This window comes from Scyliorhinus torazame, chromosome 12 (assembly GCF_047496885.1).
Source record: "Scyliorhinus torazame isolate Kashiwa2021f chromosome 12, sScyTor2.1, whole genome shotgun sequence".
NCBI lineage: Eukaryota > Metazoa > Chordata > Chondrichthyes > Carcharhiniformes > Scyliorhinidae > Scyliorhinus > Scyliorhinus torazame.
In genome coordinates, this window is record NC_092718.1 from 205,278,106 (window position 1) to 205,305,116 (window position 27,011).

Here is a 27,011-nt window from a genome sequence, read left to right on the forward strand (position 1 = left end):
TAGAAATGCTGCTCAACAGTGTGATGAGTAAAGGGTAAAATTGTCAAGTAGGAATTTCAACATAAAAAAAACATTATTTGAAGCATTTTCAGAAGCAGTACACTGCAAGATAAATTATCTAAGATCATGGAATTAAGATTTTTGACAGTAATGAATTAAATTTACTGTTAGATTTATGAAGTACTACTCTGCTTAAGATGCAATTTATGGAAAATATTGATTTTTACCTGCCTGATAAAAAGGACACTTGCTCCTCTTGCACCATCTGCAACTCCACCACCCCGCACCACATCCGGACTCCAAGAAAGGAAATTGACACTTACCATGCATGGTCCTAATGCATTCAAAGCTCTGGAAATCCCAGAGCTTGATGGTCATATCAGCAGAGCAGGATGCCAACAGTTTGCCATTCTGATCGAAGGAGATATCTTGTACAGAGTCTGTGTGACCTTTCAGTGTACGTTCAAAATCTCCAGTCTCATAGTCCCAAACCTATCAGGTGAACACAAAACTAGAGTTCACAAACTGCAGGATTTTTTTTGCCAATTACACATTCTCTCATTTACACACAGCAGGACAATTCACCATCTTGGTGAAGAGTTAATTATCTTGAACACTGTTCCACAACATAATCCATGCCATCACTGAGAAAGTAATATGTGAAGTGGTATTAAATTGTTATGCTCAGCTCCAAATGACAGCAAATCAGATTTTTCATTTATTCCAAAACGGACTTGCAGGCAATTATTCTTCTGAATAAAATTTCTATCAAAGACTAATGATATGCAAATAGAAAATGGTAATTAGAATAATCAATTGCTAATTTTAGCTTCATAACTAGCTGCTGGGTCTTATTGTAGGTTAGAGCATGGTCTTTTTATTGTAGGTTAGAGCATGGTCTTTTTATTGAAAACTGTAACTGGTACATGCAGAACAAATTCCATTTTAAAAATTCCAACATGCAATTCATTTAATGGCAAAAAACATGGGAGTATTTAAAAGCCATAGGATGGAAAGGCAAAAAGAACCACCTCTTTAAAATACAAAAATGTCATTGCCTTTTTGCTTTCTTGTACCTGTGTGCGTTTGTTTAAAAAAAAGCAAATAGCTTCATTTGCTTCCATGGTTGCCAGTCTTATGGACATACCCATCAATACACTATGTATCTGCACTAAATACAGAAAGCAAAGAAACAAGATTGTACTACAGGTAGCATGCAATTTAGATAGTTACAAATTGATATGCCTATGCAGGAAGCTGTTCCATTATGTGATTAAAACCAGAAATGTTGGAAAAGTCAGCAGGTTTGGCAGCATCTGTGCAGAGAGAAACAGAGTTAATGTTTAGAGTTAAATATCGGGGCAGCACGGTAGCACAAGTGTGTCTTCACAGCGTCAGGTTCCCAGGTTCGATTCCCCGCTGGGTCACTGTCTGTGCGGAGTCTGCACGTTCTCCCCGTGTCTACGTGGGTTTCCTCCACGTGCTCCGGTTTCCTCCCACAGTCCAAAGACTAGCAGGTTAGGTGGACTGGCCATGATAAATTGCCCTTCGTGACCAAAAAGGTTAGGAGAGGTTATTGGGTTACGGGGATAGGGTTGAAGTGGGGGCTTAAGTGGGTTGGTGCAGACTCGATGGGTCGAATGGCCTCCTTCTGCACTGTATGTTCTATATTTTCATTGGAACTGACTCAAAAGGTTAGCTGTTTCTCCCTCCACAGATACTGCTTGGCCAGCTGTGTTTTCCAGCATTTTCCATTTTTTCAGATTTCCAGCATCTGCATATTTAGCTTCTATTTTGTGAGAGTTTCCACTTCAGTTAGCTGGTCAGTGATTCCTGCTGTGAAGTTTGCACGTGTGGATAGTGGGTGAGGATAATTTCAGCTCTTATACAAAATAGTCCAGTAAGTTTCTGAAGGCTCACATGTGAACACGCACTTGAGCAAGCCAGGGATCTGCACTCCAGATTTTAACATCTTTCGTAAAGGAGGTTAAGTGGAGAGAAGAGTAAGCCTACCCCTCGAGTTTAATGGGTGAAAGCTTCTCAAAAGAAAAGTCACGGTGCTTGAATTTATGTGCAGGGCGTTAGAATTACAGGGTGACAAGGTAGCACAGATCGTATCACCGTTGCTTCACAACGTCAGGGCCCCAGGTTTGATTCCCAGCTTGGGTCACTGTCTGTGCGGAGTCTGCATGTTCTCCCATGTGTCCCCGGGTGCTCCCACTTCCGAAAGACGGGCTGTTTGGTGAATTGGACATTCTGAATTCTCCCTTAGTGTACCTGAACAGGCGCCGGAGTGTGGCGACTACTTTTTCTTTTTATAAATTTAGAGTACCCAATTCATTTTTGCCAATTACGGGGCAATGTAGCGTTGTCAATCCACCTACCCTGAACATCTTTGGGCTGTGGGGGCGAAACCCACGCAAACACAGGGAGAATGTGCAAACTCCACACGGACAGTGACCCAGAGCTGTGATCGAACCAGGGACCTTGGCGCTGTGAGGCAGCAATGCTAACCACTGCGCCACTGTGCTGCTCCTGATAATAAAGATAATAAAGAATTGACCATGACGGGGGCGGCGGCATGTGGCACAGTGGTTAGCACTGGGACTGCAGCGCTGAGGACCCAGGTTCGAAACCCGGCCCTGGGTCACTGTACGTGTGGAGTTTGCACATTCTCCCCGTGTCTGTGTGGATTTCACATACCCCCCCAGCCCAAAGATGTGCAGGGTACGTAGATTGGCCACGCTAAATTGCCCCTGAACTAGAAAAAATAAATAATTGGCTACTCTAAAAAAAAATTTTTTTTTTTTTTTTTTTTTTAAATTAACCATGAAAATAACTCAGTCAGGTTTTTCTGCAATCTTAAAACTCTTTTCATCCACAATTTTAAAAAGCATTATGGAGATGGTATGCTATAAAACCCACAGACATCCATCCACTGATTACACTAGTCAGCATAACCACTAGTTCCTGTCTGCTGGATAGATTTATTATAGTCTTTATAAAATTCATCATGATAAAGACAATTCTGGGGCAGCACATTGGAGCAGTAGTTAACACTGCTGCCTCACAACGCCAAGGACCCAGGTTCGATCCTGACCCCGGGTCATTGTCTGGGCGGGTTTGCACATTCTCCCATGTCTGCATGGGTCTCACCCCCACAACCCAAAGGTGTGCAGGGTCGGTGGATTGGCCACACTAAATTACCCCTTAATAGGAAATTTTTTTAAAAAGCAGTTCTGTACCAACGTGATGGCCACATTCATGAATATTTCTCATCTTGGAAACAAATGTTCACTTTCTTCTAAATAGGCAGCTAATTTATCCTGCAAGAAAAGTTATAAAATGTCTTGACTGCCATCTCCATCATCCCTTCTCAATAAATACTAATATCCATGAATATAGATCTATGAGGGTTACAAAATGATACAAATATTTCCCCATTCTTTTGCTACTGATTTCATTTAACATTAGGACGGATTAAGGGGAAGGGATGGGGCAGGTAAGTCAGACAGTCATTATCTGTCAGCCACAATTAAAACAATTATTTTTTGCAACGGCAAGTGCCATAACAAAACCTTATAAAAAGGATAATTTTACTCCATAATTTGGAATCGAACAATTAGAAAAGCCTGAAACTTATTTATAATCTTACTAGACATATGGCAAGCTGACCATATGGCAATCGCCAAGTGCTGAGTACCTTAAGAATTCTATACTTGATAATCAAAATTGCAAACACAGCAGCGCGAGATGTCAAAAATCATCAATCTTACAGAAAACCTGCCCTCCTCGAACAACTTGCCTTGCTTAAACAGAAAATCTAAGAATGCATGCATTATTACAACAGTGTCCATTTCAACTTTTAGGTCCTCAAACAAAGGAGGATAACACCTGCACCCACCAGCCCACACCAGTCTAATAGCTCTGCAGTAGCACGCATTCACGCAGCAAGAAAATCACTAATCAAATGTTCGAGAAAATAAAGTCCACCTGAACTGAAGCCAAATTGACATGCAATGCCCGACAACATCCAAATATTCTGCTAAAGTCAGGATACTGTTTAGGAAACTCTGCAAAATAAAAACCTACAATTGTCAAAAAGCACTACAAAAATGCTTTTGAAATGTTATTTCACTTTTTGCCATTTCCACAATACCTCCTGAAGATGCAGGATCCTTAAATGATCATTTTGTGCTCTATTGGCTGATTATAGCAAGAACAGCAAAAGAAGCTCAACTGATTTTGGTACTCTGGATTTAAAAAAAAATCAAGGTTGATTGCCTGGATTAGAACAGGAGCTACTAGCTGGCAACGTACATATATGTATCATGGGAATGCAGGGTTGGGTCAGGCAGTGATCACCCTTAGTTCAAAACCTGCTGACAGTCATTGTCCAAAATCATGCAAAAATAGACATTTGGGAAAATAATAAAGGGCAGTCGGTGTGCCAAGTATGAAATTGGTGCCTTGAGGAGTATGGGGTAGAAAATGAACCAGAGAGCTAAAAGCAATTAGGGATGCAATGTTAAACTGAAAAAACCTTTAAAGCGATGCAATGGTTTTCAGGAACAGCACAGACCTGGGAAAAAGTACGTTGCAGTAACCATAGGCTTCTTCAGCTAATACCAAACCACAATTTCACCAGGTGTAGTGACCAACTGAATTAAAAGCATAATGTTTTCAAATATTTTGCAGTTGTTCAGTTTGTGTGGTCTGTCTTGTGCCAGCACTGATTGGATGTGCACACGGCATCCAATGCTTACCATGTCCTTTTAGCCCGTTCCGTTATCTTGCTTGAGGATCAGCAATAACTTGGCCACCCGATATGAATTTACAAAAAAAAAAAAAAAAAAATCGACACTTCTCACAAATGAGAAAAGCTAATTTTGCCCAACAGACCAGGCTGCATTTCCAAACTCTTGTAAAATAAACTTAGAACAATGACCTGTCAACAGAATGAAAGCTCTTAATTTATCAAAATGGAGGTAATTATAATATTAAGTTCAGAAAATTAATTCAGTTCGATCGCATTCATAACTCTGCATAACTACTTCAAAATGCCAGCTGCCAAGCGTACCAAGTTATCACTCAAGATCTATTTCAGCAAATATAACTTATCATACATACGGTTTAATTTAAATCACCCGTCAACAAATGTTAAGTTTTACTTGCTCTTTTATTAAAATTTCTAATTTCAAACAGGATAATTAAGTCACCCCATCCCTTCATTAAAAAGTCTCCATTAACAGCAGATATTATATTATCCAAAGTCAGTACTTACAACACTAACATTGCTATGTACAAGAACTACAAGTTCCAAACACTCTTCCAAAAACAGATCACACAAAAAGATGCTGTACTGCATTTAAAAACCGCATGGTGGATTATTATTTTCTCAAACACTTCCATTCAGAGCCAGGTTTCTTTAATCATGGCTATGGCCAATTAAGCAATGGATCCAAGTCCATAATTTGGTCACAGACTATACCTAGAAGTAGAATTAGGCAGAATTATATATTTGTCCTGCAGCAGGCCTTAACTTCATTAAAATACTTTTAAAGTGTTTTTATTAAAAGCATTCTTTACCTTTATTGTGGCATCTTCAGAGGCTGATACCATGACACTGAAGACTGGATGGAAAATAACCCGTGTGACTGGACTTCTGTGCCCACTCAGAGAGTATCTTTCTGGAGGGCGCGGGATCCATTCTTTTGGGTCACGTTTTTGACCCAGAGGGCCAGCTGAAGTGAACTCCTCTTTTGCCTCATTGAGTTTGGATTCTAATTCCATAACCTGTTAAACAGAATTAAGACAAACTATTCAGGACTTTAATTTTGAAATTAAGGACAGGTAGGTTTATGGGAATCAAACTTCGAAATTTGGAAGTGTAACTCGAGGAAAGGGAAGTGACAATTCCAATGATAGCTAGGATCCTGTAAGGGCTCATTGCAGTTTGTTGGCATGGGTCAAGTTTAATGGATGGAAATTTCAACGGACATTCTAAGAACTTGAAGCAACAAAGCACACTTCACTACTGAGCAGGGTTAAGTGCCTGATAAAATATGGGGCCGATTACATGCAACAAAAAGGAGTATTTGGTAGCTGTGAAATAAACATAAATGACTTTTTTTGGATCAATTAATTGCAGAGAGTTTTCTTGTATGTTCAAAACACGAGTTGCGTTTGGTGTTCTAGGAGAGGAAACTTTATAGAAATCATTTAATCTACTTGATATTGAACAACTTTGTTGCAAGAGAAATGTAATTTAGGCAACAAATTAGGATCAGGGTGCAGTTCTGTAATAGGATATTCCTCCTTATTCCCAAGCTGCTCCATAATCTTGCAAAATGTAGAATTCAAGCAAACTAAGTTGTTCTCTTTCCACTGTTCATTCCCCAAATGAAACTGAACACCACACTTGACTGAATGGTTTCTTTGTTTCTGGAGTGCAAAAGTGGCACATCTATAAAGAAGACTGCAGACAACAAAAACAACTGGAAGCAGATAGGAATATCTAAAACAATTTCTTGATACATAACCCAAGGGGGCATTGGAGTTTAAAAATAATTCTACATTCAGAAATAAAGATAAAATTATTTGGTGAAAAAGATATGCATTTGAAAATGTCATCAAGCAAACCCTCATTTTATTAGATGTCAATTCAGAAATGTGGAATTTTGATTTGTCTTCTAGAACAGTTTAGATTTTCTCAAAAGGCATTAGAAATCAGATTCCACAGGTGGCAGTTCTTAAACTGTGTTAAATGCATTTCTGAAAAATGAATAAAAGTTGATCCTCCTTGGGGTTGCCCGTGAGGGTCAAAGATAACATTGGAATCTTGTAATGACATTGAGATCGTTTGGCATCTCTCATGAGTTGGGAAGCAGCACATGGAGTTGAGGTCAACGAAATTAGGCAAATGCACATGGACCCGACAGTCGTCTTCTGACAACTGCCCAACAAATTACATTAGAAAATTACCTTCTTCTGTAGTCTAATCACAGAGGTCCATTTTTTCTCCAGCAGCCCAGCATATTTCTTGTCTAATTCTTCATTCTAAAGAGTAAAAAGAAATATTGCAGTTTAGTTGGATAACAAATCTATTTTTTCCTATTATCTGTAACTTATTTATTTCAAACAGTTAACACCTTCCTTGTTAAACTGATCCAAATTCATCACCTTTCATTGTAGTCTGTATCCCAAACTCAATCAGGTGAGAAAACTTCCATCTCATACCTTTCTCAAGATTTGTGAATTATCATAGAACCCCTGCCGTGCAGAGGAAGGCCATTTGACCCATTTGAGTCTGCACCAAGCTTCCGAAAGAGTCCCACCCTAGGCCCATCCTCACAAACCTACAACCTAACTTGCGTATCCCTGGACACGAAGAGGCAATTTAGTACGGCCAATTCACCTAACATGCACATCTATGGACTGTGGGAAGAAACCTGGACACCCGGAGGAAACCCACGCAGACATGGGGAGAATGTACAAACTCCACACAGAGTCACCCAAGGTCAGAATTGAATGCTGGTCCCTGGCACTGAGGGGCCACAATGCTGACCACTGTGCCACCTTGCCACAATTGTAGGAACTTCTGTGCTTGGTATCCATTTACCTGGAAGCCTTGCCACAATTGAAGGAACTTCTGTGCTTGGTATCCATTTACCTGGGGTGGCAATGGCATAGTTGCATTGTTGCTGGGCTAGTAATACAGAGACCCAGGGTATGGCTCTGGGGACCCGGATTTAAAATCCCGCAGCAAATGTTTAAATTTGAATTCAATAAAAATCTGGAATTAAAAGTCTAAATAACAGTGAAACCATTGTCGATTGTCATAAAAGCCCATCTAGCTCACTATGTCCTTTAGGGAAGGAAATCTGCCATCCTTACCTGGTCTGGCCAACTTGTGACTCCAGATCCACAGAAATGCAGTTGACTCTTAACTGCCCTCTGAAATGGCCTAGCAAGCTGCTTAGTTCAGGGCAATTAGGGATGGGCAACAAATATAATAATAATCTTTGTCACAAATAGGCTTACATTAACACTGATGAAGTTACTGTGAAAAGCCCAAAGTCGTCACATTCCGGTACACAGAGGGAGAATTCAAAATGTCCAATTCACCTAACAAGCACATCTTTCGGGACTTGTGGGAGGAAACCGGAGCACCCGGAGGAAACCTACGCAGACACGGGGAGAACGTGTAGACTCTGCACAGAGTGTGATCCAAGCCGGGAATCGAACCTGGGACCCTGGCGCTGTGAAGCAGCAGTGCTAACCACTGTGCTACCGTGCCGCCCATACACCCTCATCTCATGAATGAATTCTTTAAAAACTTGCACACATAGCATACACCACTTTACTATCTATCAATGTCCCAAATTTTAAAAGAAGGCAAGACATGAATGTGCAATAACATTTCCATAATTTCTGCTTGGAATATCAAAGACTTGTCAAGGATTTAAACCTTATGTTTATGACATCAAAAACTGCAGCTGGATGGCATGGTAGTGCAGTGGTTAGCACTGCTGCCTCACGGCACCAAGGACCTGGGTTCGATCCCTGCCCCGGGTCACTGTCCGTGTGGAGTTTGCATGTTCTGCCCGTGGCTGCCTGGCTCTCACCCCAACAACCCAAAATATGTGCAGCTGATTTTTGGAAGTTTGGACAAGGTTTCCTATTTTAAAGCTCAAGTTTGGAATTACAATTTTTACTGTTTATGGAACTTTTGTCATGCACATCGATAAACAGGTCTCCCTTTAGGCAATTTGTCAAATTCACTTGAGGCATCTTGAAAGCAACAATAAAAGAGCGAAATGCCTGTTCAACAAAAAGACAACAACTGACGCACAGCTAGACTGAGGACAGGCAGGTCTGAAGCATACAAAGCAGAACATAACAGTTGTATACAGCTGCAGAAGTTCAACTTGCACAGAACACCCGAATGAAAGTCCTCTGTACATAGTAATTATATCAATATTGGTATTGAAGGGGCAGCACAATGGCGTAGTGGTTAGCACTGTTGCCTCAGGGCGCCAAGGACTCGGGTTCGATCCCGGCCCCGGGTCACTGACTGTGTGGGTCTCACCCCCACAACCCAAAAATGTGCAGGGTAGGTGGATTGGTAACGCTAAATTACCCCTTAATTGGAAAAAAATAATTGGGTACTTGAAATTTTTTAAAAATAGTATTGGAGTCCATTGATCATAAAGCTATAATAATAATCTTTATTGTCACAAGTAGGCTTACATTAACAGTGCAATGAAGTTACTGTGAAAAGCCCCTAGTCGTCACATTCCAGCGCTTGTTCGGGTACACGGAGGGAGAATTCAGAATATCCAAATTATCTAACAAGCTATATTAAAATATGCCCAACAGAAACGTTACAAATATTTAAATTTTGACTCCAATAGTAAGCAGCGTGAACTCAAATGTTACTGATGTTCTGGGCACCTCGGAGTACGCATAAAAGGGGCTGGTTTAGCACAGTGGGTTAAACAGCTGGCTTGTAATGCAGAACACCACCAGCAGCGGGGGTTCAATTCCCGTACCGGCCTCCCCGAACAGGTGCCGGAATGTGGCGACTAGGGGCTTTTCACAGTAACTTCATTGAAGCCTACTTGTGACAATAAGCTATTATTAATAACATTAGATGAATTTTCAGCAACAACAAAGTACTAGAATTCGATGTGCAAATATTGAAACGGTGTTATTACATAAAATGGCATTTCTTTCCCTTGTACCTTCCTTCATCCAGATTATCAGCAAAGATCATGGATAAGCACCAATCTAGCTTGTTGCAGAGAGGACTTGCAGTTTGGACCTCGAACAAATCTTGTTCAGATGGACAATGAAACATGGCTAGATCACAAACTAAGGAAAATTCTCAATGACTACATTAAAGGTTACAAGCTAAAATATTCCCCAACTCCACACAGGGGTTAATACATTTGTCCTTTCAGTTTGCCGTCTCTGCTGAGGAGCTATGCAGGTATGTGGAGCTTGCACAGCTTTTTACACTGTTCTGTTCAGCGGACATTGGGTTGAGGTTATTAAAGAATGACCCAGAACAGAGTCCCAGGCGATTTTATTTTTCACTTGGTTGGACACGTTGGCTTTGGTTTATGCTGTCACATACTTGGGGGAATTCAAAACAATACGGCTGCAATTCGGGTCCAAGTCACTTGGGTGATGGCAGAACATGTCAAATTTTGAGGCAGCACGGTGGCGCAGTGGTAGCACTGCAGTCTCAAGGCACCGAGGTCCCAGGTTCGATCCCGGCTCTGGGTCACAGTCCGTGTGGAGTTTGCACATTCTCCCCGTGTTTGTATGGGTTTCGCCCGCACATCCCAAAGATTTGCAAAGTAGGTGGATCGAACATGCTAAATTGCTCCTTAATTGGAAAAAATGAATTGGGTAATCTAAAAATTTTTTATTTTATTTTAAAATTAAATTCAGGTTGTCTACCAAGGTCAGGACGTGGCCTTGATTTATGCCTTTTTCAGAATTAAAAAAAAAACTGTTTTAAAAGCCCCTTCAGCTGATATTAAGGTACAAAAATGTGAAATGTTAAATAAAGCAACTCATTTTCTACTCGTTTCACTGAATTTCAAAGTCTGCAGAAGGTCCCAGAATCCAAGTCAACAGAGTGCAAACTCTTGATACCAGCCACCTTATTTGTGATGTTTCCTTTCCAGGAGATTTGCAGCAGCCAATCCACACTTGCACATCTCTAGCAATCTTCATTGTTGCCTTATGTTAAAGGAACAGGGAAATGAAAATGGGTGCTATACATGAGAGGAAATGCAGTGAGTTCAGCGTTAAGTGCAGTTTTCAGAAGAAATGCATAGTGACATATGCAGCAAGATCCAGAAGAAAACAGCCATCACTATGAAGCAGTGGAAAAGCAGCTGCTTGATATTACAGCTGTACAAGACAAAATGCGAAGATGCAAGATTGCTGAAGATCAGGTGAAGTGAAGCAATAAGGCACGGATTTAAAAGTTAGGGTGAAAATTTTGAACTTGTTTGGCTGGAGCACAAGATTAGGAAAGGATGCAGATGGAAGTATGTAGGATTTTGTGAGACTGAGGTGCTTTGAATAACGTGAAGTGGTGGAAGATTGAAGTGGGAGAAAATTGGAAAAGTCAAATGTTGACCGAATTGACTACAGTTTTGGTAATGTTGGGGGAATGGTAGTGGAAAAGGGCTGATGCAGGCAGACAATTAAAAAAGCAGTAATGAAGCAGATGTGGGCGAGGATGCAGAGTATGACTGAGCAGTAAATGAAGGTTCTATGCATCGTGGGACAGCTTGACACGCAACGAAGCAGGTTGTTGGAAGCACAATTGTCCAACACCACACTTATTGCTAACTTCTCAGTTTTCTGGTATCTGGAAGCTTTTGACAGCAACGGAATTGCCTCAATTCTGTGCAATAATATTGCATACTAAGTTATGAAATTCGTTCACAACTCACAACTGATGGGCAACAATTTCTTTCAACCACGTTTTGTACTGACCAAATTTGTGAACAGCAAAGCAAATTGACTTACCATATCCAATTCTGCCTCCTTCTTAAAAACGGAATAAGCTTCTTCATATCCATTGGAGCGAAGATAATCAGCTATTGCTCGATTTCTGAAAAATGAATTTAAAATTTAAAAAGTGAAAATAAACCATATTCTGAGGTTCTAAAAAACTTGCACTTTGCACAACCAATTAAGTACTTGGAAGTGCATTCACTGCTATAATGTAGGAAAAGCAACAGCTAAATTTGTGCACAGCAAGCTCCCACAAACAGCAATGTTATATTGACCAGATAATTAGTTCTATTATAATGTTGACTGAGGAATGATATTAGCCAGAACACTGTGGATAACAACAGACTCTTCTTGGAAATAATGCTATGGGATCTTTTACGTCTACTCAAGCAGGCAGCTAGCTCTGGTTTGACATTTCATCCAAAAGTCAGCCCCTCAAACGGTGCAGCACTCTCATCACTGCAGTGGATTTTCAGTCTTGAATTATGTGAAGCCTTGAAGCAGGACTTGAACCCAGAGCCTGTTGACTCAGAGGCGAACACACAATCAATTGAGACATCACTGATACTCTAAAGGGAAAAGAAAGTGATAATTTGAAGGATGAATATTAAATAATTGTTCTTCAACTCCAGAAATGTGGAGACCAAAAGGCACCACCTAGTGACTGGAAGCCTGTACTTACACAGCATGCACAAAGAATATTTTCTTTTTTTAATAAACATTTTATTGAGGTATTTTTGGTATAGTAACAACAACAAAATAAACAATATACATGAAACCATAAACATAGTGCAAAAGCCATCTACCTTTCGCACAGGTCACACCCTTATTAACCCCTGACTCTAATCTCGCGCCCCACCCCCGACGATTAATTTTCCGCAAAGAAGTCGACGAGCGGTTGCCATCTCCGGGCGAACCCGAGTAGTGACCCTCAAGGCAAACTTGATTTTCTCCAAACAGAGAAAGCTAGCCATGTCCGATAGCCAGGTCTCCGCCTTCGGGGGCTTGGAGACCCTCCAAGCTAATTATCCGTCTCTGGGCTACCAGGGAAGCCAAGGCCAGAACGTCTGCCTCTTTCTCCTCCTGGATTCCCGGGTCCTCCGACAGCTCGAAAATCGCCACCTCTGGACTCAGCGCCACCCTTGTTTTTAACACCGTGGACATGGTATCTGCAAACCCCTGCCAAAATCCCCTAAGCTTCGGACATGCCCAGAACATGTGGACACGGTTCACTGGTCCTCCTGCACATTTTGCACACCTGTCTTCCACCCCAAAGAAGCTGCTCACCCAGGCCACTGTCATGTGAGCCCGATGAACGACCTTGAATTGTATCAGGCTGAGCCTGGCACATGTTGCGGACGCGTTGACTCTACTCAACGCATCTGCCCAGAGACCATCTTCTATCTCACCTCCCAGCTCTTCCTTCCACTTGCGCTTCAGCTCCTCGGTCTGCCTCTCCTCCGACCCCATAAGCTCCTTATAAATGTCCGAGATGCTCCCTTCTCCTATCCACCCTCTGGAAACTACCGTGTCCTGAGTCCCCCTTAGCGGTAGGACCGGGAAGGTTGACACCTGTTTACGAAGCAAGTCCCACACCTGCAGTTTCCCCTCGCCAACCCAAACTTTTCCTCCAATGCCCTCGTACTCGGAAAGCTCCCCTCTATGAACATATCCCCCATCCTCTCAATCCCAGCTCTCCGCCAGAACCGGAATCCCCGTCCATACGCCCCGAGGCAAACCGGTGATTATCACAGATTGGGGCCCAGACCGATGCTCCCACTGCTCCCACATGCCTCCTCCATTGGCTGCAAACTCTCAGGGCCACCACCACCACTGGACTGGTGGAGTACCGTGCCGGCAGGAGCGGCAGAGGCGCAGTTACCAACACCCCCAGACTGGTGCCCTTACATGAAGCCGCCTCCATACGCACCCATGCCGACCCCTCCCCCACCATCCACTTCCTGATCATGGCTATATTAGTCGCCCAGTAATAGTTGCTAAAATTTGGCAGCGCCAGCCCGCCCTCTCCCCGACTCTGCTCAAGCATTACCTTCCTTACTCACAGGGTCTTACCTGCCCAGACGAAGCCTGTGATCACTCTGTTGACCCGCTTAAGAAAGGACAGCGGAATAAAGATGGGGAGACGCTGAAATATAAATAGGAATCGCGGGAGGACAGTCATCTTCACCGTTTGCACCCTCCCAGCCAGAGACAACGGAAGCGCATCCCATCTCCGAAAATCATCCTTCATTTGGTCCACTAGCCGGGCCAGATTCAATTTATGCAGCCGGTCCCATTCCCACGCCACTTGGATGCCTAGGTACCTAAAGCTTCCCTCTACTAACCTAAAAGGCAGCTCTCCTAGTCGCCTCTCCTGTCACCTCGCCTGGACCATAAACATCTCACTCTTTCCCATATTAAGCTTATACCCCGAAAATCGGCCAAATTCCCCATGAATCCTCATGATTTCTTCCATCCCCGTATAGAAGCAGGTCATCCGCATAGAGTGAAACCCTGGCTCCACCGGACCAGTCCTCTCCAGCCCCTTGAGGCTCTCAGAGCAATTGCCAACGGCCCTATAGTCAGCGCAAACTAGTGGGGAGAGGGGGCATCCCTGTCTCGTCCCCCGGTGCAGCCTAAAATAGTCCGATGTTGTTCTATTCGTCCGTACACTTGCCACAGGAGCCTGATACAGTAACCTGACTCAGTCAATAAAGCCCTGCCCGAATCCGAACCGTCCCAATATCTCCCACAGATAATCCCATTCTACCTGATCAAAAGCCTTTTCTGCATCCATTGCGAACACGACCTCCATCTCCCGACCTTCCGGGAGCATCATGATCATATTTAACAGCCTACTTACATTGGCCACCAACTGTCTGCCCTTAACAAACCCAGTCTGGTCCTCCCCAATAACGTCCGAAACACAATCCTCGATCCTGGAGGACAAGATTTTGGCCAGCAACTTGGCATCTACATTCAACAGGGAAATCGGCCTGTAGGACCCACACAGCTCTGCGTTCTTGTCCCGCTTAAGAATCAGCGAAATCGACTTCGCCAAGAGAGAGGGGCTGGTGCCGAACGGAGGACTTTTTGGACTTGGGTTAATAAGACACAGTGATGTTTACACATTTTTCTGGTGCTATGTGGGGTTTTTCCTTTTCCTGGTCTTTCTGTTTCCCTCCTGTACTTGAGTTTTTGTTGGGATACAAGAGGGAGGTTAAGGGATATGGTGCTGCTTTTTGTGCTCGGATTGGGGGGGGGTTGGAAATGCCTGTTACTTATTCTGTTTTATTTCATTTGCACTAGCGTTAGGGTTTTCTTTGTTTCTCGTTTTGTTTGTTTCAGTTCAGAGCAATTGCTCAAGGGTGGCTGGTTTGGGGAAGCGGCGTTGATGGGCTGGGGGGGATGGGTCAGAGGGAACAATGGGTGAGAGACTTGTTGGCGCCGGAGTCGAGAGCCACCAGGCTAGCTGGGTGAGCTGGTCTACGGAAGCCAGGTTTTGGGGGGGGGGGGGTGTATTTAGTTAGTTTATGGGTGTTGTTGTTGTTCGGGGGAGGGGGGGGGGGGGAAGAGAGAGAGAGAGAGAGGGATAGTTGTTCTGCTGACAAGGGAGGGACTTAGGAGGTCGGAGGCTGCCCGGAGGCGGGCCAGGGGAAGCGCGACACAGGGGCTGGGGGTGGTTCCAAGTAAGGTGATGGCTGATCGGCAGGGGGGGGGGGGGGCACGGTGCCCTCAACTAGGCTGATCACCTGGAACGTTAGAGGGTTAATTGGGCCGGTAAAGAGGGCGCGTGTGTTCGCGCATCTGAGGGCGCTGAAAGGGGACGTGATAATGCTTCAGGAGACTCATCTGAAAGTAGCTGACCAGGTCAGATTGAGGAAGGGCTGGATTAGCCAGTTCTTCCACTCGGGGCTGGACACTAAAACCAGGGGGTTGCGATTTTGGTCAACAAATGGGTGCAATTTGAGGAGGGCAGCACAATCTTGGATGGGGAGGCAGATTTGTCATGGTGAGTGGCAAGCTTGAGGGGATGAGGGTAGTCTTGGTCAATGTATATGCCCCAAATTGGGATGATGTGGAGTTTATCAAAAGACTGCTGGGGAAGATACCTGACCTGGACTCGCACAGGCTGATTATGGGAGGGGATTTTAACACAGTCCTTGACCCCCGGTCGTGCTCAAGAACGGGTAAGGTGCAGGCAATGGCGAAAGAACTGAGGGGGTTCATTAAGCAAATGGGGGGGGGGGGGGGGGGGGGGGGGGAGTTGATCCATGGAGGGCTAGTCGGCCACGGGGAGGGAGTTTTCGTTCTACTCACATGTCCATAAGGTGTATTCCCGAATTGATTTTTTCATCATGAGCAGGGATTTGTTAGCGGGGGTGATAGACGTAAACTATTCGGTGATCGCTTTTTCGGACCATGCCCCGCACTGGGTTGATCTGCAGGTCTGCAAAATAAGTTTTTCAGCTCCCTCAATGGAGGCTGGAGGTCGGTTTGTTGGCGGACGAGGCGGTGTGTGAGAGGATGAGGAAATGTATGCAAAACTACCTGCAGGTCAATGACACAGGGGCAGTCTCAGCGGCGGTCCTCTGGGAAGCGCTGAAGGCGGTGGTGAGAGGGGAGCTGATTTCGATCAGAGCAGATAGGGACAGAACGGACAGGGCCGAAATGGACCGACTGGTAAGGAAGATCATACAGACAGACAAGAGATATGCGGAGACCCCGAGGGAAGAGCTATTAAGGGAACGACGAAGGCTACAGACTGAGTTTGGGGTGTTGTCCACAGGTAAGGCTGTGGAGCAGCTTAGGAAGGAGAGGGGTGCAATTTACGAGCACAGGGCGAAAGCCAGGAGAATGCTGGCACAGCAGCTGAGTAAGAGGGAAGCGGCCAGGGAAAGAGAGAAATATTGGTGGGCTTGAGGGCCATGCAATTGGGTAAAGCCCCGGGGCCGGATGGGTATCCGGTGGAGTTTTACAAAAGGTTCTCCCGAGATAGTGGGGCCGGTGCTGGTTAAGGTTTTTTATTATGACGCAAGAGACAGAGGGGTGTTACCCCCGACGATGTCGCAGGCCACCATCTCCCTGATACTGAAACGGGACAAAGACCCGGAGGCATGTGGGTCCTATAGGCTGATCTCTGCTCAACGTAGATGCTAAGATTCTGGCCAAGCTCTTGACGGCTAGGATTGAGGACTGTGTGCCAGACGTCATTATGGAAGAGCAAACCAGGTTCGTCAAGGGCAGGCAGCTGGTGGCCAACCTAAGAAGGCTGCTGAATGTGATTATGATGCCCCCGGAGAGTAAGGAGGTTGAGGTCGAGGTGGTGCAATGGATGCAGAGAAGGCTTTCGGCCGGGTTGAGTGGGACTATCTGTGGGAGGTATTGGGACGTTTTGGGTTCGGGGAGGGCTTTATCGACTGGGTCAGACTGTTGTACCAGGCTCTGGAGGAGAGTGCGAGGACGAACAGGACGACATCTGACTATTTCAGACTGTACCGTGGGGCAAGGCAGGGATGTCCCCTCTCCCCACTGCTGTTCGTATTAGTAATAGAGCTGCTGGCAATTGCCCTAAGAGCATCTAGGGGCTGGTATGGGGGAGAGGGGGTGGGGGGGGGGGGGGGGGGGGGGGGGGGGGGGTACAGAGTTTCATTATACGGCGATGACCTGCTCTTATACATCACGGATCCAGTGGCTGGGATGGATGAAATCATGGGAATCCTGAAGGAATTCGGCCGGTTCTCGGGGTACAAACTGAACATGGCAAAGGGTGAGTTGTTTGTAGTGCAGGTGAGGGGCCAGGAGTGTAGGTTGAGGGGGCTGCCGTTCAGGTTAGTGGGGGACAGTCGTAGATACTTAGGGATACAGGTGGCACGGGACTGGGGCCATCTGCACAAGTTGAACTTGTCTCGGTTGGTGGAGCAAATGAGGGCTGCGTTCTAGAGGTGGGATGTGCCCTCACTGACACTAGCGGGGAGAGTGCAGACGGTTAAAATGACGATCCTCCTGAGATTCCTGTTCGTTTACCAGTGTCTCCCCATTTTCATTCCACGGTCTTTTTTCAAGAAGGTTAATAAAATGATTATGGGATTTGTGTGGGCAGGAAAGTCCCCGCAGGTGAAAAAGGGGATGCTCGAGAGGAACTGAGGGGAAGGGGGTTGGCGCTGCCAAACTTTAGTAATTACTACTGGGCGGACAACATAGCTATGGTAAGGAAGTGGATCGTGGGTGCGGAGTCGGTTTGGGGGCGAATGGAGGCCGCTTCGTGGAGGGGGACCAGTTTGGCGGACCTGGTTACGGCGCCCCTGCCGCCTCCGCCGGCACGGTACTCCACCAGCCCCATAATGGTGGCGACTTTGCGGATCTGGGGCTAATGGAGAAGGCACGTGGGGGGAATGGGAGCATCGGTTTGGTCCCCAATTTGCGACAATCACCGGTTTGCCCCGGGGAATATGGACGGTGCATTCCGAGCATGGCGGGGGGCGGGGATTGAGAGGATGGGGGATTTGTTCTTGGAAGGGAGCTTCCCGAGCATGAGGGTGTTAAAGGCGAAATTTGGGTTGATGAGAGGGAATGAGTTCAGGTACCTGCAAGTGCGGGACTTTCTACGCAGACAGATTCCATCCTTCCCACGCCTGCCACTTAGGGGGGATCCAGGATAGGGTGGTGTCCAGTGGATGGGTTGGGGGGCGGGGCGGGGGGAGAAGAGGGTCTCAGATATATATAATGAACGTATGGGAGCAGAGGAGTCACAGACCGAGGAGCTGAAGCTTAAGTGGGAAGAGGAGCTCGGAGGTGAGATAGAAGAGGGCTTGTGGGCGGAGGCATTGAGCAGGGTAAACGCAACCGCAACATCCGCCAGGCTCAGCCTGATTCAATTTAAGGTTGTCCAGCGGGCCCACATGACAGTAAAGGATGAGTAAATTTTTCGGATTGGAGGACAGGTGCATTGGGATTAGGAGGGCCGGCGAACCATGTCCACATGTTTTGGGTATGTCCAAAACTCAGGGGGTACTGGCAGGGGTTCGCGGATGTTATGTCCTGGGTACTGAAAACAGGGGTGGTGATGAGTCCAGAGGTGGCTATTTTTGGGGGTTCGGAGGACCCGGGAGTCCAGGGGGAGGGCGAGGCTGACGTTTTGGCCTTTGCTTCCCTGGTAGCCCGGCGACGAATTCTGCTGCCGTGGAGGGACTCAAAACCTCCGAAGTCGGAGGCCTGGCTATCAGATATGGCGAGCTTTCTCGGTCTGCAGAAGATTAAGTTCGCTTTGAGAGGGTCACTGTATGGGTTCGCCCGGAGGTGGCAACCATTTATCGACTTCTTCGCGGAAAATTAATCGTCAGCAGGGGGGGGCGGGGAGAGAAGAGGGGTTAGGGTAACGGAGATTAGGGGGGGGTAGTTAGGCTGGTCCTTGTGAGAGGGGAGCTGGATTTCTTGCACCATAACGATTGTTTTTTGCACACTGTTTTATATTATTGTTGTTTATTGTGCCAAAACGTCTTAATAAAATTGTTTATCAAAAAAAAAAAAAAAGAATCAGCGAAATCGTTGCCTGTGACATGGTCGGGGCAGCAGCCCTCTTTCCCTTGCCTCATTGAACATCCTCAACAACATCGGCCCCGATATCCCCGAGAACTTTTTCTAAACTCCACTGGGTGCCCGTCCACCTTACCTGCCTGCATGGCCTTCAAGCCCTCCACTATCTCTTCCAGCCCGATTGGGGCCCCCAGCCCTTCTACCTGCTCCCCGTCCACCTTTGGGAAACTCAGCCCCTCCAAGAAGTGCGTCATTCCCTCCGGCCCCGTAGGGGGTTCCGACCTGTACAGCCTGCTGTAGAAATCCCTAAACGCCTTATTCACCCGTACTGAATCACCAACCAGGTTCCCATCTCCGTCCTTTACTTCCCCTATCTCCCTCGCTGCCTCCCTCTTCCTAAGCTGCTGTGCAAGCATTCTGCTGGCCTTCTCTCCATGTCCATAGAATGCCCCCCTCGCCTTTCTCAGCTGCTCCACCGCCCTCCCTGTGGTCCACAAGCTAAACTCCGCCTTTAACCTCTGCCGTTCCCTCAAAAGCCCTGCCTCTGGGGTCTCCGCATACCTCCTATCAATCTGTAGTATCTCCTTTACCAGTTGGTCCATCTCTTCCCTGTCCACCTTCTCCCTATGGGCCCGGATCGAGATCAGCTCCCCCCTGACCACTGTCTTCAGTGCTTCCCACACCACTGCTGCTGAAATTTTCCCCGTTTCATTGACCTGCAGATAGCTCTGAATGCATTTCCTCAGCCGCTCGCACATCCCTTCATCCGCCAAAAGTCCCGCATCCAACCTCCAGTGCGGGCGCTGGTTACTAACCTGCAGGTCAACCCAGTGCGGAGCATGGTCTGAGATTGTGATCGCCGAGTACCCCGTGTCCACCACCCCAGCCAGCAAGACCCTGCTCAAAATAAAGAAATCAATCTGGGAGAACACTTTATGCACCCCCTCTAGCTTCCCACGACAGAGACTATTCTACCTGCCTCAAACACCACCTGCTTATTGATCAGGATCGCGACCCCTCTAGCCTTTGAATCTAGTCCCGAGTGAAAGACCTGACTGACCCAGCCTTTCCTCATTCTAACCTGGTCCGTTACTCTAAGGTGCATCTCCTGCAACATTACCACGTCCACCTTCAATCTCCTAAAATGCGCGAACACACGTGCCCCTTTGACGGGCTCATTTAACCCTCGAACATTCCAGGTGATCCACGCCACCACCGGTCCATCCCCATGCAGCCCCCGCCCCCAACCTCCTCTCTGTCCCTCAGCCCAAGTCCCTCCCTCGTCAGCAGAACACTCTCCTCCTCCTCTCCCCTCTCTTCTCCCCTCCTCTCCCCTCTCCTCCCCCCCCCCCCCCCCCCCCCCCAGTACCAACACCCTGTAACCCAACCCCTTTACTAAACCAAACATATGCACACCCCCCACTGTGCTTCCATGAGCTAGCTCGCCCAGCTAGCTTGGTGGCCCCCATCCCGGGCGCCGTCTCCCACCTATTGTTCCCTCCCCACACCGCTCATACAAACTCCAATATCAAACAATCCCCACACAATTGCCCAACAGAAAAACACCAAAATCTAAACAAGCACACCTCCATACCCCAACAGTGCAAATGAAAACCTTAACTCACTCAGCTCTACCGCTGGTTCCAAATCAATGCAAACGGCATCACAAACATCTTCCATGAAACGCAAAATGAGAAACTTTTTACAAAAACAGAGAAACAAAAAGAAAAAAACAAAAACATGAACGTTGCAGCCAAGTTCAAAAGTTCTCAATCCATCACCAGCCCTTTCTTTTTCGCAAAGTCCAACGCATCCTCAGGCGACTCGAAGTAGAAGTGCTAATCCTCATGCGTGACCCAGAGACGGGCTGGATATAACAGTCCAAACTTCACCTTTTTCTCAAAAAGGATCGACCTGATCTGGTTGAAGCCTGCTGCTCTCCTGGCCATCTCTACACCCAGGTCCTGGTAAACTCGCAGGATGCTATTGTCCCATTTACAGCTCAGTGTCTGCTTGGCCCACTATAGAATGCGCTCCTTATCCGAGAACCTGTGGAATCTCACCACCATTGCCCTTTGGGGGGGGGGGGGGGGTCCTCCCATTTGCGGCTTCCTCGCGAGTGCTCTGTGAGCCCGATCCACCTCCAAGGGCCGGGAGAATGCACCATCCCCCAGCAGCTTCACAAACATGTCTGCGATGTATGCCCCAGCGTCCGTTCCTTCGGACCCCTCCGGGAGCCCGACGATTCTTAGGTTCTGCTGGCGGGACCTATTCTCTATGTCCTCCACCTTCTCCAGGAGCTTCTTCTGCTGGTCCCTCAGCATCCCCACCTCCAGCTCCACCGCAATCTGATGTTCCTCATGCTCAGCCAGCACCTTCTCTACTTTCTGGATCGCCCGATCCTGGGCATCCAATCTATGCTCCAACCGCTCAATCAACTCTTTTACCAGGTCCAAGCAGTCCCGTTTCTGCGTAGCAAAACCTTTCTGAATGACTTGCATAAGCTGCTCCATAGACTGCTGGGTCAACAAGCCAGATTTCCGAACCTCCGCCATGCTGTCCTCTGTTGCAGCTACAGCCCAAGCCTCCTCTATCTTTTTGTTTCTGCTCTTACGAACACTTCCAGTCCTTCTCTCCATGCACCAAAGTGGAAATTCAGTAAACAATTGCCACTAACATCCGTTTTACAATTCAAGTCCGGTAGAAAAAACAGGGGAAAGATCAAAAGTCTGACCAGAGTGAGAGCCACCAAATGTGCGACTTACTCCTTCATAGCCGCCACCGGAAGTCATGCACACAGAATATTGACATACACCTTTCCCTTATAAAAAGCTGATCCAGAAGTATTACTCCAAAATTGTGATCGGGGAAAATGTGACGGATACTGCTGAGAGCACTGTGAACCAGTCTAGTGAGGACAGGAAGCTTTGATGTGAAAGGTAGCATTATCAGAATACATACAACATCAACTGAGAAACTGGGAGTCTTTGCAGAAATTAAAGTGGGAAAAAGGGTGGTTATGGGAGTTGATGGGCTGATTACTATCTCCAGGATTTGAGACAGAAGTCAAAGAAGGGACAGAAAGAATTGGAGATGGGCTATGTGAAGATGATGGAAGGGTGGAAACAAAGTTGATGTAATTTTTCAGTTTGAAGCAGAAGGAATAAGAATAGTGATACAGTCATCAATGTGTTGGACAAAGATGGTGGGCAGGCGGAGGATGAGTGAGTAGGACTGGAGTGGATGTACATACATATTGGATTTTTTTTTTGATCAATGACTCCCCTCAACTGTATCTGTCCCATTTCCTGAACTTCTGCTTTCCTTCCTAGAACCATAATTGGGTCTTCCCTTGCCCAGATCTTCAACCTCACCAGCCTGCATATCAGTGTTCCCTCTAAGCTGTCCAACCACAGCAACTGGAAATTTGCTGTGAAGAGAAACACGCCATGCATAAGCAGTGTTCCCTTTAAAATGCACACAAGCAGTCCCTGTGGTGATCTTAAAGTGATTGCGCAGTGAAACAGTGGGGGCACACAGAAAGAAAGGAGAAAACACCGTTCCACATTAAATAGACTATCCTCCACCAATTCCACCACCTCACTGCAACGAGAATGCTTCTCCAGGATACCCGAGTCCACTCTTGAACCACCCGCAACACCACCTCCCCTCACAAGCACAGGTGATGCGTTATCTCCCCTTTTACGTCCCCTCTTCCTATCACCCCGGATTCCAGACATTGCTTCCAGATGAAATAGCGATTTACTTGTACCTTTAATTTATTATAAATGCAGTCACTGCTCATGATGTGGTCGCCTTTACATTGGACACACCAAACATTGGCATTCCACAAAACGATTACTGAATCTATGTTCAGTCAGCAAGGGTGACCTTGTGTTTACAATGGCCCGTCAGTTTAATTATCTGCTCCACTCCCATTACTTCTGTTCTTTGTCCCCCAACACCAAGGAAAGTTTGAGCTACAGTATCTGATCTTTCAATTAAGCACTGCACAACCTTCTGGACTCAATGTCATGTTCAACAATTCCAGATCATAACTGCTTCCATTTTTTGGCCAGCTGTTTGGGATGATTGATATTCCTATCTCATTTGTCCCATTACTGACCTTCTTTGCCTTGCCCCATCATCCCTTTTGTCATAGTCTCTCCTGCCTTCATCCCATCACAGACCTTCACTTGTTCCTTCTCCCCTTTATCCACCCACACTGACCCTCGCACCCCGCTCCCTCACTTCCTTAAAACTTGGCATATCTCAAAATCATATCCGTTTTTCATGAAAGGTCAACGATCTGAAACGATCTTTCTCTTGCTACAAATGCTGCCTGACCCGAGTATTTCTGCATTTTCCAACTACATTAGTTTGATTGCGTATATTATCTCAAGATTGGGCAAACAGACCACCATGTTCCCATAAAACATTCCAAATAGAGATATTAGAATAAGATTAAACATTTAAAAAAAAAAAATCAGATTATTGTCTTAAATGTGTTCATTAAAGATTTTACTTGGAAAACCTAAAGACTTTTCCAAATAATTGAGTGTTTTCACAATGGCTCGGTAGCACAAGTTGCTTCACAGCGCCAGGGATCCGGGTTTGATTCCCGGCTTGGGTCACTGTCTTTGCAGAGTCTTCACGTTCTCCCCGTGTCTGCATGAGTTTTCTCCGGGTGCTCCGGTTTCCTCCCACAAGTTCCGAAAGATGTGCTTGTTAGGTGAACTGGATTTTCTGAATTCTCCCTCAGTGTACCTGAACAGATGCCGGAATGTGGCGACTAAGGGCTTTTCACAGTAACCTTGTTGCAGTGTCAATGCAAGCTTACTTGTGGCACTAATAAAGATTATTAAACTGCATTTTCAATGTGCGATTTTCATTATTTCCCAGCTAGCGATCCTTGTCACAGGAGTTGGAAGGGGGAAAAAGGTGTTTTGTCCTAATCCTGAGCACGTGGTTTCTGATCTATCTCCAAAATACTTTGAAAGAAACACAAGATTTAATTCTCAAATCTGCTATGAAATAAGTGATGAATTTATATCACAACTGTTTTTTATGAACTTAGAAACATAGAAAATAGGAGGCGGAGGTCATTCGGCCCTTCAAGCCAACACCACCATTCATTATGATCATGGCAGATCATCCATCTCAATAGTCTAATCCCACCTCCCCCCCCCATATCCTTTGATTCCCTTCACCCAAGTGTTATATCTAACTGCTTCTTGAAAACATGCAATGTGATGGACTCAACTACTTCCTGTGGCAACAAATTCCACAGGCCGACCACACTCTGGGTGAAGAAATTTCTCATCTCTACCATATATCGGTGACCCCTGGTTCTGGACACATCCATTTCGGGAACATCCTTCCTGCATTTACCCTGTCTAGTCCTGTTAGAATTTAATACGTTTCTACGAGATTCCCCCCATATTCTTCTGAGCAGTGAATACAATCCTAACTGATTCAGTCTCTCCTTATATATCAATCCCACCATCCCAGGAATCAGGTGGGTAAACCTTCGCTGCACTCCCTCTAGAGCAAGAGCATCCTTCCTCAGATAAGGAGACCAAAACTTCATACAACATTCCGGGTGTGACCTTGCCAAGGCCCTGTATAATTGCAGCAAGACATCCCTGCTGCTGTACTCGAATCTTCGCTACGAAGGCCAACATACCATTTGCCTGCTTTACCGCCTGCTTACCTTCAGTGACTGGTGTACGAGGAACCCAGGTCTCGTTGCACATTCCCCTTTCCTAATTTATGGCTATTCAGATAATAGTCTGCTCTTTCGTTTTTGCTACCATTTGCCATTCATTTGCCCACTCTCAACTTTTCCAAATCACACTGAAGGATCTCTGCATCCTCCTCACAGCTCACCCTCCCACTCAACTTGGTTCATCTGAAAAGACCCATTAATTCCTACATTTGGTTTCCTGCCTGCCAACCAGTTTTCTATCCATCTCAATATACTAACCCCAATCTCATGCGCTTTAATTTTACACACTAATCTCTCATGCAGCACTTGGCCAAAAGCTTTCTGAAAGTCCAAATATATGCATCGGCAAGTCTACTAGTTACATCCTCGAAGAATTCCAGTAGATTTGTCAAGCATGATTTCCCCTTCATAAATCGATGCTGACTCTGTCTGATCCTGCCACGATTTTTTAAGTGCTCGGTTATAAAATCTTTGATAATGGATTCTAGAATTTTCTCCACTACTGACATCATGCTTATTGATCTTAAATCCCTTTTTAAATAGTGGAGTTACATTAGCTACCCTCCAATCTGCATGAACTGTTCCAGACTCTTATAGAATCCTGGAAGATGACTACCAATGCATTCACTATTTCTAGAGCCACTTCCTGAAGTACTCTGGGATGTCGATAATCAGGCCCTGGGAATTTATCAGCCTCAATCCCTTCAATTTCCCCAATACAATTTCTCGATGGTATTTATCTCCTTTAGTTCCTCTGTAGTCCCTGACATTTCTGGCATCTGATTTGTGTCCTCATTTGTGAAGACAGAATCAAAGTGTGTTTAGTTGCTCAGCCATTTCTTTGTCCCCTATCATAAATTCCCCTGATTCTGACTGTAAGGGATTTACATTTGTCTTCACCAATCTTTTTCTCTTCACTTATAGAGGCTTTTACAGTCAGTTTTTATGTTTCCTGCAAGCTTACTCTCAGACTCTATTTTGCCCATCTTAATCAATCCCTTGGTTCTCCTTTGCGGAATTCTAAACTGCTCCCAATTCTCAGACCTTTTGTTTTCCTAGGCCAATTTATATGCTTCCCTGAATCGAATACCATCTCGAACTTCCCTTGTAAGCAATGGATTGGCCACCGTCCGATTTTAATTTTGTGGCAGACAGGAATAAACAATTGTTGCCATCCCCTCCATGCATTCCTTGAATGTTTGCCATCGCCTAGCCACTGTCATCCCTTTGAGTAACATTTGCCAATCTATCATAATCAACTTGCGCCTCATACCATCATAGTTTCCTTTATTAAGATTCATGACCCTAGTCTCAGAATCAACTACTTCACTCTCTATCTTGATGAAAAATTCCATCATTATGGTTGCTTATCCCTAGGAGTCTGGCACAACTCGATTGCCAATGATTTTGTTCTCATGTTAAAGAAAAATAAAAGCAACATGTGAAAAGCCTTCAGAGTAGCGCAGAAGAGCTATGCACTTTTTTTCTAATGGGCAGAAAACAGGTCATAGAGAGATTTGGCTGTATACATTCAATCAAATCTCAAACAATGAAGTTGAACAAGTTTTAATATAAAAACATGAAATAGAAACTGCACAAGCAAACTGTGCTTTGAGGTAGTGTGTGAACTTTAAAATAAAATAAGAGATAATTTTGGAAATTCCCCATCAGGAAATTGTGCATCCTCATCCCAGGTTTTCGGTCCAATAATTTAGTCAAGTCATACTTAAATGCTGATAGCACGAAAAAGGTTAAGAATCTGATGACTATGGGCATATTGGTGGTTGGAGTACCTGGCAGGAAGGAACATGTGGAAATTGGATCCGAATAGCTTCAATGAGATGAAAGGCTGTTTGGCCCCATTCTTGTTGAATTCCTCCCTAATGCTATCATTGTCACATTTGCTAACTGTTCCAAAACTCCACCCTGAGCCTGGCTGCATCTCAAGATCTCCCTCAGAATTCCTCCCTTCTCCACGCCTACCAGTGCTCCCTTCTCCCCTGTAACATACCATCAGTGCTCCCAAATCCAATAACGACTATTAATGGATTGCAATAAATATCTTTAATCCCGCTATATCCTGGGAATCTCTTCCCAGCATCTTCGCAGTGTTCGTATACCTTCCACCCATCTAACATCGCAGTTCTTGGCAAATTCACAAGGGACATGCCCTAGACCCAACCATCTTCAACTGCTTCATCAA

General features: G+C 45.5%; 1 protein-coding gene across 1 annotated transcript in view; it reads right to left on the reverse strand.

Annotated features, from left to right (window-relative positions):
* LOC140386904 (lissencephaly-1 homolog) overlaps positions 1-27,011 on the reverse strand; it is a 134,484-nt gene that overhangs the window by 35,263 nt on the left and 72,210 nt on the right. The window contains exons 3-6 of the mRNA XM_072469757.1: positions 11,557-11,641; positions 6,985-7,059; positions 5,590-5,796; positions 324-492 (exon numbers count right to left, since the gene is read on the reverse strand). Of these exons, the coding sequence (XP_072325858.1) occupies positions 324-492; positions 5,590-5,796; positions 6,985-7,059; positions 11,557-11,641 (536 nt within the window). The remainder of the gene's footprint in view (positions 1-323; positions 493-5,589; positions 5,797-6,984; positions 7,060-11,556; positions 11,642-27,011) is intronic.